Below are 16,651 nucleotides of genomic sequence, written 5' to 3'. Positions count from 1 at the left end.
TTGCTCGCTATATAAAATATTTATTAAGAGTAAACGTTATAACAATTTTATAACGTCACATTTTGTATTATCATTTATATTGATCTGTATTTATATATCACGTTTCGTCACGTTACGTTTCGTCTCGTCTCATCACGTTCTGTCACGCGTAAATTGTGTACTGTTTGATAAAATTCTTGTGCATCAATATGTTTGTAAATGACGTTATTCCGGACGGTTGTGGGCTAAAGTCATTCCGTGGCGCAACTGAGGCAATGCCGCGGAGGTAGTACCGTAGAATGCCCCGCTCGTATTCCGGGAAGGCCAGGCCTCCGCCGCCGTCGCCGTTGCAAAGAGATCCTTAAACAGACATTATTATATATTGTTAGAAATGACGGTAGAAGATAGAAATTTTAATTGTCAAATGAGGGTATTAAACAAAAAATAGGCGTATAAAGAGACGCTGATGATCTCCTACTGGGTAGTTACTTTCCGATCGTTGTAAAGAAAGTTATTCTGCCACTGTTGACGTGACAACGTCTTATAAAAAACATGACTCATGCGGCGTTACCTCGCTCTGAGGCGTTCCATTTAAGGCTTGAAGTACAAGCGAGAGCGCGGAACGAGCAACAAAGAGGCACAATCCTTTTGAAAAATGCTATGGAAAAATGCAAGCATTCTTATGGCGTTGTCACGTTCGTCAATAACTATCGTCAGTAAACCGGGTTTACAGACAACCGATTTTTTATTGTAAAATTGCTCTCTTGTGTTTAATTTATTTAGAAAAGTTAAGGATTTAGAAAAGTTAAGAACCTCGGTTTATAAAAGTTGGTTTTAAAATAATTTCCTGACGATGTCTATGACGATGACCTTCTGTGGTTCGACTCAAGCGGCACCACCGCCTCATCTATTTCTGCCTTATAATAGCTGTGTTGGAAACAGATTTGTTACAACCCCAAACTAAGTTGGAACGGCTCGGATAAATATATCTCTGTACCGCTGTTAGGCACAAAAGAGTATGGCGTGGAGACGGTGCCTCCGAAGTCGAACCACAAGGGGTCTTCACCTTCAATAAGGGCTCATACAAAGCTGTCACAGCAATAAAACATACCGTTCTTAAAGCCAGCACAGAACTTATCCGGTGTGATGTACTCGCGGAAATCAGGCGGCGATTCGTTGAAGCACTGATCAAATGGGACGAATGGTAACTCGACTGTCGACAGCGCTTGGGCGATTTTACCGTCAGCCGTCGGACAATAACTAGCGACCTGAAAGTTTGGGTAAAACTGATAAGTGCTTATAGTAGAGGATCCCAGTACAGGACGACCTTCACTGAGCTGGGGGCGCTATCATCTCTTAAAACAATATTATTTTCATCATACATTGAAATTTCGTACCACGACCTCGTTATAGTAAGATTGTTTTTACAATATTACAATAAGCAGTTTTGTATTATGTCGGTCGAAATTATTCTGTTAGTAACGATAGTACGAGAAGAGTAAAGTAGAATTAATTGTCAATGAAGATATTAATTAAAAGTGGGCGTATAAATAGGCACTGCAGATCATCTACAGGACAATTATTTTGCGATCTTTGTAAAAAACGTACGAACGAACGAACTCTGCCACTTTTGTTGCTCATGGTTTTTAAATCATTACCTGAAGAATTTTTAAACGACAATGTATAGAATGATAATGACATATATAATTTAATAATAATAATTTAATAATAGTGTTATGTTAATGTTTTAAAATTATAAATTGACTGTTTAAAATTTAATTTGAATAATAAGAAGACAATTATGTATTAATTAAAATTTTGCATACCTCTAAGAGGTGTAATATAGAGGACAATTTTAAGGATATAACAACTGTATACCTATATTAAGCAAAATAAATGATTTGATTTGATTTGATTTGATTTGATTTGATACCTTGCGAGGTTATTAATAATTCATTATATTTTTTGCAGGAAATTTATGTTTTTAAGCAAAATATGACAATTTCAGTTGGTTTTATATGGATAAGCGAATAATGAAGGTTTAAGTTTTTTGTTCAACTGCGTATGACGGAACACAATCAAGTCTGTGGTGCGAAAGAGATGACACTAGTGTTGATATCTCGTTTCATTTTGGATAAAATATAGACAAATTACTCATTATTTTACATCACACGGCAGGAAAACATAACTGTTTTAAGGTCGTGGTACGAAACAAAATAATGTTAATGCAATATTGAAATAAAACTTTCTTGAACTACTTATGATGGTTTTAAAAGATGGTGGTAGGCCCTCTGGTTAATGGATGAAAAGTATTTTAAGCCGAATTAAATATGTCGATAATTATATTGCAAAAGGGTTACGTCATACCATTAAAAATCGACAGATAATACCAACACCGTGAAGTTTGCTAGTATTTTTTACGGTACACAAGTAGCGAACAAGCATGTAGTCCACCTGATGGTAAGTGGCCACTGCCGCGCATGGACATCTGTAATCAACCCCAGATAAGTTTTTTTTTTGCAGATGGTAGAGCAGTGGTTCGACTCCGGCGGCACCACCGCCAAACCTATTTCTGCCTATTAAGAACAGAGAACGGTAGTAACCACTTACCATCAAGTGCTTGCTTGCTCGTCTGCTACTCCAATATTATAAAAAATAAATATCGTTCAAAAAACTAAAAAACACGCTTTTATGATAAAATCAACTAAAAAGTAGAAAATAATTTTCAATCAGGAATCAATTAAGGACCAGTAAATAGTATAATTGTGAAAAAAACGTGGGGTGCTCCACTTATCAGTTTTCGAAAGTATCAGGTCCTGAAGTCAGCCTCAGATATCTACGCCGCTACCTGTGAGCACTAAGCTGGCCTGCTTCCGCTATTACGAACTTATTCTGATTACTTATAATGATTATCCAACAAAAACTATTTTTTTAAATACTTAGTATTGAGGATAGAACTAATGTATGATTACAAAATTTTTACCTTTCCCAGCTTCCCATCTTGTAGCTGCTTATCGACGAAATCTACGGAGAAGTCGAAGTTGACACAAACAGGGCGAATGAATGCGTTATACTCAATATCGGTCTTAAGGATCAGTATTGCAATGTCCGATTGATAGTTGCTTGAGGCGCCGCTGAATCTTTTCGGTATGTGGATCTCGGCGACCTGAAATTTTTATCAAAATTGAATAATACACATGGAATGGGTGGAATTCAAGATCTTTCTGGTAAACTGGTAACTCACGTCAGAGTACTGGGCATCCTTGTCGTGCGTGTCGCCCCAGGGCCGGTACACCTTGCCCAGCGCCACCGCGTACATCGAGGCTGGCTTCTTACCATCCACATCGTCCCAGAAGCAGTGAGCCGCTGGAAAATTTATTCATTCATGTTTTATTAAAAACTAGTTTTTGCCCGCGTCTTCGCCCGCGTTAATAAATATAATATACTAACATACATAAAACTGAAAATTCGTACCTTCAACTTTGCTAAAGATCATCATTTGATCAAATGCATAGTTTACGATTCAATCCTTACTAATATCGATTAAAATAATCGGTTTTGGGTCCAAAAGATCGATTCTCCGATTAATCGATCTTAGATCGCCATCCCTAGTTCCCGTGGAATTTCTGGGATAAAAACTATCATATGTCCTTTCTCGGGTCTCAGACTATCTTTGTACAAAATTTCATTAAAATCGGTTTAGTGGTTTAGGCGTGAAGAAGAGACAACCAGACAGACAGACAGACAGAGTTATTTTCGAATTTATAATATAAGTAAGGATAAGGATAAAGATGAGCCTTTTCCTTCCCTTTGCTACTTATCATTACTTCCCAGAATTTGATTCTTATGAGCGACAGCCAACACTATCAGACGGTGGAATATACAGGTGTTCTTTCTAAAATTTCCCATTCCCAGCTAAGGAAAATGATTTTTTTAAACTACTTAATGATGCAATTTTGTTTTTTTTTCAAAATCGGTCTCGTAAGTTTTCAGCATTTTAGCTAATCCATATAATTTCTGATTTGGTCATGGCGACACATTTAAAAAATTACACTGTTTAAACATATAATTTTATTTTTAAAACTAGCTGGACACGGCAAACGTTGTGTTGCCATATAATTAAAAAAAATAAGAATGAACAACCTTTATCTTTTATCACAACTTTTTTAGTTACGGTTGACTGAGAGTGTTATAAACGTAGGAGTAGACAAATATAATCAGAAAGCTTCGAACTGCTAAGCTATCGGGAGTTACACGTGTTATTGTGAGTCAACCATAAACAAGTAATTAATTAAAAAAATCAAAAACCCGACTGCACCAGAAAGGCTGAAGTAGAATTTCCAAAAGCAGTGAAATAGGCATTTCGTTATTTTTATCCAGAAAGCCACATACAAAGTTTCATAGTAGGTGTCTGCTTCGAAAACAAAAGATGTTCAAACAATATTATCCAATTTTATCCTCGTAGTGCTCATTTACGCTATATAAAGAACCTAAAAAATGTGTAAAATTCCAGCACGCTTAAGTTCAGCGGTTTCCCTTTGCGTCGATCTCTGGTACAGCAACTCACTCATTTAGTCAGACAGTCATCTTGATGTGTATATACGAGTATATATGTATTAGCTGACCCTGCAAACGTTGTGTTGCCAAATAAATAAAAAAAATTAAGGGTGAACATTACTTACCTATTCCCACTAAAATAACGCTTGCACAATCATTACTTCTACCTATACTTGACTACGCTGATGTGTGTTATCCTGACATTACCGAGGAGCAATTAGATAAGCTTGAGCGTCTTCAAAATTTGTGTATACGGTTCATATTTGGATTACGAAAATATGACCATATCTCTGAATATCGCACTAAACTCAAGTGGCTCCCAATTCGCCTTCGCCGGAATGCTCACATTCTATCTCTTCTCTATTGTTTACTATTTAATCCAACTGCGCCTCCCTACCTCAAACAACACTTCCAGTTTCTACACTTGTCCCATGACCGATCTCTCCGTTCTACAGAAAATCTTGCTCTCTACACGCCTTCTCACTCAACTTCCTTTTATAAAAAATCCTTCACTGTTTCAGCTATCCGTCTTTGGAACTCCCTCCCAGTATCTATTCGTAACTCCCAGTCCCTATACTCCTTCAAAAAACTAGTCAAATCTCACTACCTTCAACTCTAACTTTATTCCTTCTCTAAAGTTGTGCTCTTGCTATTAATCATACTTTGTTTCTAAATTTAATTATTAGCTTCTTTCCCTTTTACTTATTTATTCTTCTCCTACTGCTATCCCTTATCTTACACTTTATTTTACATATTATTAGTTAACATTTTAATAATTTTGCACCCTACCTTTTATTGTATTTCATACTTTCTTTAACTCCTCACCCTAAGGTTGTCTGGAAGAAATCGCTGTTTTAGCGATAAGACCGCCTTTTGTGTCGTCCTAAATTGTATGTTTTCATTTTATGTTCTATTTCATTTTATGGTACAATAAAGAGTATTATTATTATTATTATTACCCTTATCACTTAGGGGTAAAAAAAATTATAGATAGTGGCCGACTCTCAGACCTACTGAATATGTATATAAAATTAGGTGAAAATCGGTGAAGCCGTTACGGAGGAGTACGGTAACTAACACGAGAATTTTATATATAAGATATATTATATAACGTATGTGTAATCTCCTCTTAATTTCCTGTACTTTGACACCCTACTCGATAGGTTTGGTTAACTTTTTTTAAAATGTGTTACTACTCGTATTTCGCGAAAAAATCCACCATTTACGGTCTATAAAATATATAACTTCAGTAAATTAAAGTTTCGGTCATTATTTTACCTCGTTAGAGGTAGAATTTCATTATTTTTATCTAACAAGCCTGATGCAAAATTTCATAGTGTTTGCTTCAAAATTGACGATTGTTCAAATGAACTTTAAACCCTTATTTTACCCTCTACGGGGTTAATTTTTCGGAGGGCGATAAATAAGTGCGTCCTTGTTCCTATCCAGAAAGCCAAATACAAAATTTTATAGTAGTTGCTTCAAAATTAAAGGATTTCAAAAAACTGTTTTACCCTATTTTACCCTCTTTAGAGTAGAATTTCCAAAAGGCCTTTCTTAGTACTTATTCACGCTATATAGAGAACCTATGTGCAAAATTTCAGAAGTGTAAGGTCCTTGGTTTAGGCTGTACGTTGATTTCTGAAAAATGAAAAAGTCATTTAGTTTGTCAGTCAGTCAGTCACCTTGCTGTTATATATATATACAAATATGTTTTTATAATCTCCGTTTAATTTTCTTTCATTTGATACCCTACTCGATAGGTTCGGCAAACTTTTTTTTTTAAATGTGTTACTATTTCGCGCCAAAAATCCGCCATTTTGTTTTTTTATTACTAACACCTATCTAAGGACACTCGGGTCATTAAGACAAATATAATGATACCTTAACTGTTGAAATTCATCCAGCCGTTTGTTAGATCGGATCAAATAAAGAAAGACAAACATACAAGATACGCGCGAAAAACATAACCCTTCCTTGGCAGTCGGGTAAAAATAGACATATGCTGTCGTGGGATATTTTTTATATAATTTTAAGGAGAACATTTCCGTCATACATAATTTCTGTGTAGCTTTAACCATTAAGGTTTCACACGCGACGAAAGCTTAAAAAATGGAGTAACTTCTCCCGTTTTCAGACGGACAGACGGACAGACAGACAGACAGACATACAAAAAATTTACTGATTGCATTTTTGGCATCAGTATCGATCCCTAATCACCCCCTGATAGTTATTTTGGAAATATATTTCATGTACAGAGTTGACCTCTCTACAGATTTATTATAATTAAATATAAAGATAGATAGATATTTTCATACCAGTGATAATAGTGTTCTTGCTTGTGAGGGAGCCGCCACAAATTTGTTTATAAGGTTTAGTGTTCTTCCTGTATATTCCCGCGTACCAGGGCAGCTCCCCGTGCCTCGCCCACTTCCCGTCCAAAATGAGCTCCTGCCCCGCGGGAGCGATTGTGCCGCATTCTGATATCAAAACGCAAGTAGATTAGAAGGTGGTAGAACCCTTTGTGGTGCGACTCCGGCGGCACCACCGCCACACCTATGTCTGCATCACAACAGCAGTGCTAAACGCTTCTGTTCTGTTCGTGTTCTGGTTTGAAGTGTGGTAAGCGAGACATACTTTTCCGAGGCGTTCCAGCTTAGTCCTTGGTGGTAGCGGCGCATCTGTGGTCGACATCAGGTAGGAATTTCTAATCCTATTGGTTAATTACAGATATCCATGCGCGTCAGAAGCCAGTTACCATCAAGTGGACTGTATACTCGTCTGCTACTCCTATATTATAAAAAAAACACTTATCGAGTCACTCACGCGAGCATTTTGGTGGTTCCTGACTCCAGATTCCGTGGGTGCAGATAGCTGTATCATCTCCGTCCACTCCGTAACCCTCCTCGCAGATGGTGGTGAGAGATAAGCTTTGGAACTCTTTTCCTGGTGTCGTGGAGAGTTCACCTTGGACTTCGTACCTTCCATTCTCTGGGTGTACAGGCATCACACAGCTTCCGGACCCTGGACTGGAAACACTGTGGTAAGGCACACTTTCCGAGGCATTCCAGCTTGGTGTCAGAGGTAGCGGAGCATGTGACCGACCTCAGGTGGGAATCCGTACCCGTACCATGAGTTTTCAAAACATCCCACAACTTTACCTTACATTTCCTCAATTTATTATTCTGTTCCGTTTGCTTCAGTAGACTGAGTAAACGTAACAATAAGTAAGTGCTCAAATCTTTCTGTCTGCCTCACATGTTCGCAAAAAAGAGAAACAAAACATAAAACGCCATTTTGTCAATTTAGACATTTTTAATGTTACGTTACTGACACTATAGTTCTGATAAAATCCGCTAGGGGCGCTGATTGGAATTACAATACCAAAACAGTGATATTTGTCAAAACGTAAAAACTCATGGTAAGGGTACTGTTTTTGTTTCGGGTTGCGTACAGATGTCCATGTGCGGCAGTAGCTATTTATCAACAGATGGACTATATGCTCCTACTACTACGTCTACTAATACTTCTAGATTAGTATATTAAAAGTAAATAATAGTTTAAAAAACTATTTTGTTCTCGCTAAAACACGATTTTTACTCTGAATTGAAACTCTTTGCTCTTAAACTCTTTGTCATTGAAATAATATTTTCTAGTTTTTAGTTCGATTTTTTTTAGTTTGACAAACTCATAAATTGGGTAATTAATTAATCTGGCTCACTATTGCGTTGGGTCTGCTCATATTTGAAAAATCGTAAAATGAGGGTACTCATAAACGGTTACAGGTCTGAATGCTGCGAAACTCTATCAGGTGTTCCCCAAGGATCCGTTCTGGGACCAATATTGTTTAGTGCGTACATGGACGATATTAAATATTGCATAAAATTTTCTGATTTCCAATTATATGCTGATGATTTAAAAATATTCAGGGTTGTAGAGAGGCCTAGTGACCAAGAACTACTACAAAATGATCTCGATAATGTAGCAGCATGGTGCATTGAAAATTCTATGCATATGAATTCACAAAAATGTGTTCAAATAAAGTTCTCCCGCAAGCGGAATAAATTTAATTCATTTTATAACATTGCTAAAACTAGATTAAAAAGAGTGGATGAAATTAAGGATTTAGGTGTTACAATAGACTCGGAACTAAGATTTAACAGTCACATAAACATCACAATTAAAAAATGTTTTAAAATGTTAGGATTCATTGCTCGTAATACAAAGGAATTTACATCAGTACAGGCCCTCAAGACATTATACAATGCACTTGTACGTAGTCACATTGAGTATTGCTCTATAGTCTGGTATCCTATGCATCAAACCAATATTCAACGCATCGAAAATGTACAAAAAAAATTCATTAAAAGAATATCTTATGTGACTGGTATACATAACACCATAAAAACCTATGACGATCGTTTACGTCACTTTGAGGTCCAACAACTATACAAACGGAACGAATCCTTCAGAATCATGTTTCTGTACAAACTGCTTAACGAGCAAATTGACTGTCCATTCCTTCTTTCCCTGGTGAACATTTGTGTACCTAGACCTTCTGCACGACTAAGTAATTACAAGCCTTTTTATACCTCTTACAACAAATGTAAATATGCATACAATTCGCCTTTAAACCTTGCCTTAAGAAATTATAATAATGTTTTCCATAATGTTGATATAGATATTTTTTCAGAATCATTATATAAATTTAAACAAAAACTTCATATTGCTCAAGGCTATTAAATATTACCATTAATTTATTTTTATGTATTCTAAGCTCCTTTTTATCTTGTATCCATTTTAGATTTTTTTTTTTCTTTTTGTGATTGACTATGTTTCTTGCAATGCTGTGCACACCTATAATTTAAGTACATAATATATTAACTAGCTTTGTATGTATAGTCTCTTTTTAATGCTGTTTATGTATTTAGTTGGTTTGCCATTTTTTAAATAAATAAATAAATAAATAAATCTAATAAGAATAATGGCAAACTGTTATTGCATTGTCATCGGTCCTTGATACATGTGCAAAGTTTCTATATGTCAGAGTTGGGGAAGTTGGTGAAAATTATACTCAAAGATTCCGTTTCATAAATACATACATAGATACAACCCAAGCTAATAATACAAGCGTGTTAAAAACACTTAAAAATCTAGCCTATGCTACAATTTAGACGAATAGAACGACACCTCATGATGTTAAAATCCATCAAGTTGTCTGGGCTGCAGAGCGTGCAGAAGTGTAATACATACATATTTTATACTTGAAAAATATTATCCTCCACTGTCAGATAAAACTGAGTTAAATACAACAGCTTTTCCTATACTCTTTTTCATGCCGTTATCAATAAAAAATGGGTGCTTATTTAAATGGTCCGCCATCTTGGGACGTCCACCATTTTAGATTTCGATTGACGTCACTAAGCTAATTGTATAGTCTGCGTCAAACTGCTAGTCCGCTCTGAATATTGAAATGAATCGCGTCGCCATAACAATTTGTATGACCTGCTCGCAACAACTTCAGGGCGGATTAGCAGTTTGGCGCGTACCTTATCATTCATTATACCTTATCATATAACAAAATGTGTTTGCAAAATACCTCAAACAGCTCAATCGCTTGGAATTAACTGATTGAAAGGTCGCAAGATTTGACCCACAACTACATACGTAAGTGATAAGGCAAGCTAAATATAAGCTTGTTATCATAGACTTAAATTTTTAATAATAATAAATAAATGACATACTTCTTGCCACCCACTGCTAAAGTTGTAAAAATACCTGTAACATAAAATAAATAGATAACTATTAAGAGGTTTGGTTTTAAATTAGGTCTAAGGAGGATTGAGGTTCGAAAAAATGTAGATACCTCTAATTTTTGAGGTTAAATGTGTCTACTCAGTGGCAGACTAAGAGCGTCGGATTTTACCTGTAAAATTTGAATTTTGCGATTAAAGCATATTTGCTCGAGGGCTTCGAATAAATATTGAAGGTGGTAAAACCCTTTGTGGTTCGACTCCGGCACCACAGCCACACAACAGCAGTGTTAAGCGCTGCTATGTACTGGTTTAAAGGGCGTCATACGGAAGACATACTTTTCCGAGGCGTTCCAGCTTAGTTCTGAATAGTAGCAGCGCATCTGTGACTTACTTCGGGAATATCTAATCCTATCTGGGGTTGATTACAGATGTGCATGGGCGGCAGTAGCCAAAGAGCGTAAGATCTTAAGGAGCTTAAGATCAGGTGGACTGCTTGTCTGCTACTCCTATAGTATAAAGAAAAAATATATTTTTAATTTACTTACCTAGAAAGTAAATAAAAGTCGTAACGATCACCATTTTGAAATGAAAGTCTCTTCACGACCTCATACACGGACAAGGTCACTAAGCTAACTGACCGTTTTCCTTATATTTAAACAACTTTACCTCAAGTTGTATCGTAAATATATAAACATTCTGCATATTCTTGTCGTCCATTATTTATTTGAACCGGTTCCGTATGAAATTGACTCGTTTATTATTCTTACTTTAATAATACTTGCTAGACGACCCGCGTGGCGAAGTGGTCACCTTAACGGTGTGACGCGCACAGGGTCCCGGCTTCGATCCTCGGCCGAATACATACATATCTAATATAAAATATAGCCTACTACTTTTTGCCCACGGCTTCGCCCGCGTTTGAAAGAAAATAATATGACATACTAACATACATAAAACTTAAAAAAAATTTAACAAAAAATACAACCGACTTCTATGTCACTACAAAATAAAAAATAATTCAAATAAATGTTGGTTTAGTACATATTTCTGAAGTCGGCGCGCAACATATTTCGTTGGATAACGATGTAAACAGCGTGTCTAATATGAGCGCCGACTTCAGAAATATGTACTAAACCAACATTTATTTCAATTATTTTTTACTTTGTAGTGACATAGAAGTCGGTTTTATGTTTTTGTTAATAAATATTTTTCACCCTTTTTAGTGATTACATACTAACATTTATATTAATACAATATATGTAAAATTGTATAAACGTGATCATGAATGAAGGTAAGGTCTGAATTTACATTGATTGGAACCGCCCGCTCGCAGGGCGCTGCCGCGCCCTGCTCGCTTAGTTTTATATTGTCTTATATGTTCCAACCTAACCTAACTAAATAGTCAATGATGAACTGGCTTTGCTTCATTAGAACCTACACCAAATATCTTAAAACACAACTCAATTATTCCCATCGGTTGAGGAGTTACATATTTTGACTCCAAGCCACATTATCAGACCCTTAAATAGTCAATAATTAACTGGCTTTGTAATTTCATTAGAACCTACACCAAATATCTTCAAACACAACTCAATTATGCCCATCGGTTGAGGAGTTACATATTTTGTCTCCGAGCCACATTATCAGACCCTCAAATAGTCAATGATTAACTGGCTTTGCAATTTCATTAAAACCTACACCAAATATCTTCAAACACAACTCAATTATTCCCATCGGTTGAGGAGTTACATATTTTGTCTCCGAGCCACATTATCAGACCCTTAAATAGTCAATGATAAACTGGTTTTGCAATTTCATTAGAACCTACACCAAATATCCTCAAACAAAACTCAGTTATACCCATCAGTTGAGGAGTTACATATTTTGTCTCCAGAACCCGCTCTGATCCTCATCATATTTAGATGGGACCAACTTGTAGCAACTGTACACACACGAAATTAAAGGCATTAAAATAGGTTCATAAACGGCGAAGTTATGGCTGTTATATTTACATGGGTGGAGGAGTTCCCCTCATTTTCTCCAGAACCCATCGATGGATCCTAACCATATTTAAATGGGACCAACTTCCAGCTTGTCTCTACACAATAAAAAAAGAATTATAAAAATCGGTCCACTAACGGCGGAGTAATTCGTGTACATACATAAAAAAAAAAAAAAAGATACCGGCCGAATTGATAAGCACCTCCTTTTTGAAGTCGGTTAATAAATATAGTTTAAATAACTAAAAAACACGCTTTTATGATAAAATCAACTAAAAAGTAGAAAATAATTTTCAATCTAGGAATCAATTAAGGAACAGTAAATTGTATAATTGTAAAAAAAACCGGGAAGTGCTCCACTTATCAATTTTTGAAAAGCACCCCACACTTTTTCCTAAAGGATAAAAACGGAACTCTATTACAGCCTAGGGTGTCCGTCTGTCTGCCGCAGGGCACTATCTCTTGAACTGTAATATATAAATAGAACTTGTATTTTTTTACAATTTATATAATTGTGTTACAGTCAAAGTGATCAAATAGCTATTATACATATTGTTATGTAACGGGTACTCACGATATGTGTTTTTTATATTGCCGATATTTCGACCCAGTTGCATGGATCGTGGTCACGGCGAAACTGCGGTGGCGGGGAGAAACCGTTGACAAGTACTAGTGGTAGATTAATCTATCTACCCTACGTCTAATTCGTTTTTCTTTTCCAGGTTTCATATCACTAAAAGTCTAAAATCATATATTGCTATTATACATAATCACTTGTTATTATGTAGAATAAATAATTTGTCCAGACAATATGATAAATTAAACACTTATCGGACTGTTGTATATAATATCATGGTAAAGTTAGTCAAAGTAATAAATATGTTATTGTAAAAGCCCAAAGTACGGTAAACCTTAAGATTAACTGAAATTATTAATGATGATTTATGTTGTAACAACGTCCTCTTGGTTGTTGTATTGCAGTAACTACGAATCATATAGTTAAGGTCCGAATTATCGTGAATCGGAATTACCCGCTCGCTTTATGTTTTCTTTTATGTTCCAACCTAACCTAACCAATACCAGGCCTGCATGAAATTCGTCAGAAAATAGAAAACTAAGCGAGCAGGGCGCAGCAGCGGTTGAGCCCAAAGTAGGAGTGAGTAAACTTTACTAATCTATGAAAAAAAAACTTCTTTCAGCTTTTTCAGCTAACCTAACCAAATTCAAAATGCTGTTCAGTTTTCAATTGTACATATCATTCAAAAAAGTTAATTAACTTTCATGCTATCAACATTAAAGTTAAACCATGAAAGATTCAATTATTACCTTCCTATTATCAATATGTGTTCACATTCGTTTACTATTTTGTGTGTTCTTCTTTGTAAGTTTACTAATTGGGTAGTTTATGTAACATTTTGTAGTTTTTTCTTGCTATTTTATTATTGTGAAAGAAAAAAATACGAAGGTGGTGGAACACTTTGTGGTTCGACTCCGGCGGCAGCACCGCCACACCTATTTCTGCCTCATAACAGCAGCGTTAAACGCAGCTCTATTCTGATTTGAAGCGTGTGGTAAGGGAGACATACTTTTCCAAGGCGTCCCAGCTTAGTCCTCAGAGGTAGCGGCGCACGTGTCGACGATCTTAAATAGGAATCTAATTTCATCTGGAGTTGATTACAGATGTTCAAAGGCGGTTGTAACCACTTACCATCAGGTGGGCTGCATGCTCGTCTGCTGCTCCTATATTACATACTAGCTGACCTGGCAAACGGCAATCTGTTACGGCTCAGTATATAAAATGAAAAACGGCAAAAATACCGTCTTTTTGTATGGGTATCGCCTTTATTTTCAAGATTTTATTTTAGTATTTTGTTGTTATAGCGGTCACCGCTGTACATAGGTAGTTTGTAATAATTTCACATGTGACAGACGGACAGACAGCGGTAATAAGGTCCCGTTTTACCGTTTTGATACGAAACCCTAAAATGTCGTAAGTATAGTATAGGTCATCAACAACCCATTATTGATAACTAACTAGTGATAGTAATAACTAAAATTTAATACGTTTTTAATGAAATCCAAACAAGCCCCATTAAACTACGTAAAAATTATTTTCTAATCGCTTATCTGTCGGACAAATCGGTTTAATGATGGTAATTAAATTGTTCCGCTTTTTAAACATCAAAATCATAATATTATTACCGAAATTCGGATTATACTTAGCAAAATAATTAATACTAGCTGACCCGGCAAACTTTGTACCGCCTCAAAATCTATTTATCAAATATATTTCATATAAAATATAGCTTATATTACTCGTAGATAATGTAGCTTTTGAATGGTGAAAGAATTTTTAAAATCGGTCCAGTAGTTTTTGAGCCTATTAATTACAACCAAACAAACAAAAAAGTTTTCCTCTTTATAATATTAGTGTAGATAAAATAAGTTCATGGACAGTAGTGACAAGTAACAATTAGATGGACTTGGTATTGTACGTTTTGTTACTTGATTCCGATAAAAAATACATTAGAACTTCGGACCGGACTAACTATTGTCTTAAGGCATTCGGATAATTAAAATTCCGGATAATTGAATGTATAAAGAACAGGTTTTATACACCTGTTGGAACGAAGTTCCTTATCTCGCGGTACGCTGGGTAAGGGAGCTAGACGAGCGTCACGAAAAATCCTCACGACACCTTGCTAGTGCGTAGCGCTCGGAGAGAGGGCAGGCTGAGTATAGGATTCGACCACAGACCTGTATTTTGTATCCAAAGGTCTGTGGATTCGACTAATTCGTTCTCTCACTCTCTCTCTCTCTCTCTCTCTCGTGACAAGCCACGCGACGCGCGCGTCTGCTGTGTATGTGTACATTATTTCATTTATTATTTAACTCCTAAATATTGTTAACTTATTTAATTATATCTTCATCATAATACTTATTTCAAAACGAAAGGAACTTCGTTCCAATCGGGTGTCCCACATGTGACACCTCAGGTTTTTTTTTATTTATTTTATTTTTTTTATTTATTTATTTTTGTACACCTTAAACTAAGGGTTACAAAGGGTAAACTTAATGCCTAATGGCATTCTCTGCCAGTCGACCCTGGGTGATGGCGATAGCATGTGGTAGGCATAAACATAAGCAGTAATGATAAAATATCAAGAAATACAACTATGATATTTTTTGCATTATTGCAAAAACAATTACATATGAACGTAAATCAATGTTTATAAAGAAATTATTAAAAGATACATTTTACACCAAAGTCCAAGGTCCAAGGACCAAAGTCCGGATAATCGAGTTTCTAATAGTCCGTGCCAAACTGCTAGTCCGTTCTGAAGTTGTTGCTAGCAGGTGTATATACAATTTGCTATGGCGACGCGATTCATTTCTATATTCAGAGCGGACTAGCAGTGTTACGCGGACTATACCTACGTTTCATTTCAGGTTTAATAAATGAAGATAGTTGTGACGTAATACTCTCTACTGTGAATACCTCTGAAGATTTATTAAGAAATTGGCGCAATTATGATCAAAGAAGATTCGTAATCTCCAAGGAATCAGTCAGAAGAATACGACCGAGTGTCAAAGATAAAGGCTTTGTTAACTTCAAACACTTTCCATCGCTATTCTAGTGAATGATATAATATTTTATAGTCCACGACAAACTGCTAGTCCGCTCTGAAGTTGTTGCGAGCAGGTGTAGTCATACAATTTGCTATGACGACGCGATTCATTTCTATATTCAGAGCGGACTAGCGGACGCGGACTATATCATTAGATGAACTACTGTTCGTATCCATGTGTAAAAAAGTGAAAGCCAACTATATTAATTTCATTTACTTTTATCTATACATATAAATAAAATTGTAGTGTCTGTTTTTAATATTGAAATAACCGCTTTTTACTACATGCATATATACAATTATACATACGGTACATACACCAAAATAACATTTTTTACAATTTTTGTCTGTCTGTCTGTTTGTTCTGGCTAATCTCTGAAATGGCTGGACCGACTAGACGGGACTTTTATTGGCAGGAAGCTGATGTAATAAGGAGTAACTAAGGCTACTTATATTTAAGAACTAGCTTTGCCCCTGTTTCTTTTTAACGCGGATGAAACCGCGGGTGATTACTTAATAACAGCAGTGTTAAGCGCTGCTGTGTTCTGGTTTGAAGGGTGTGGTAAGGGCGTACTTTTCCGAGACGTTCTAGCTTAGTCCTCAGGGGTAGCGGCGCATCTGTGGCCGACCTGGGAATATCTAATCCTATCTGGGGTTGATTACAGATGTCCATGGGCGGCAGTAGCCACTTACCATCTGGTGGACTGTATTCACGTCTGCTACTCCTATA

The 16,651-nt window shown here is 36.1% G+C and overlaps 1 protein-coding gene across 2 annotated transcripts; it reads right to left on the bottom strand.

Annotated features, from left to right (window-relative positions):
- On the bottom strand, nucleotides 1-10,995 carry LOC140751391 (modular serine protease-like). 2 transcript variants are annotated; one of them, XM_073085299.1, is made up of 8 exons: nucleotides 10,838-10,995; nucleotides 10,281-10,314; nucleotides 7,363-7,574; nucleotides 6,855-7,016; nucleotides 3,224-3,345; nucleotides 2,963-3,145; nucleotides 1,091-1,247; nucleotides 1-339 (listed from the first exon to the last, which is right to left on the bottom strand). In XM_073085299.1, the coding sequence occupies exons 1-8, from the start codon at nucleotides 10,869-10,871 to the stop codon at nucleotides 143-145; spliced, it is 1,101 nt and encodes a 366-aa protein (XP_072941400.1). In that variant the 5' UTR covers nucleotides 10,872-10,995; the 3' UTR covers nucleotides 1-142. The 2 variants fall into 2 exon arrangements, with proteins under 2 accessions (XP_072941400.1, XP_072941401.1); XM_073085300.1 differs by having other exon boundaries at nucleotides 7,363-7,565; nucleotides 10,838-10,994.
- Between the last annotated feature and the right edge of the window lie 5,656 nt (nucleotides 10,996-16,651).

The sequence above is a fragment of the Epargyreus clarus genome, unplaced genomic scaffold (assembly GCF_041222505.1).
Source record: "Epargyreus clarus isolate Ecla_fem2 unplaced genomic scaffold, WU_Ecla_fem_2.2 ptg000022l, whole genome shotgun sequence".
Taxonomy (NCBI): Eukaryota; Metazoa; Arthropoda; class Insecta; order Lepidoptera; family Hesperiidae; genus Epargyreus; species Epargyreus clarus.
Note: the sequence above shows the minus strand (reverse complement) of the source record. Positions and strands in the feature narration are given on the sequence as shown.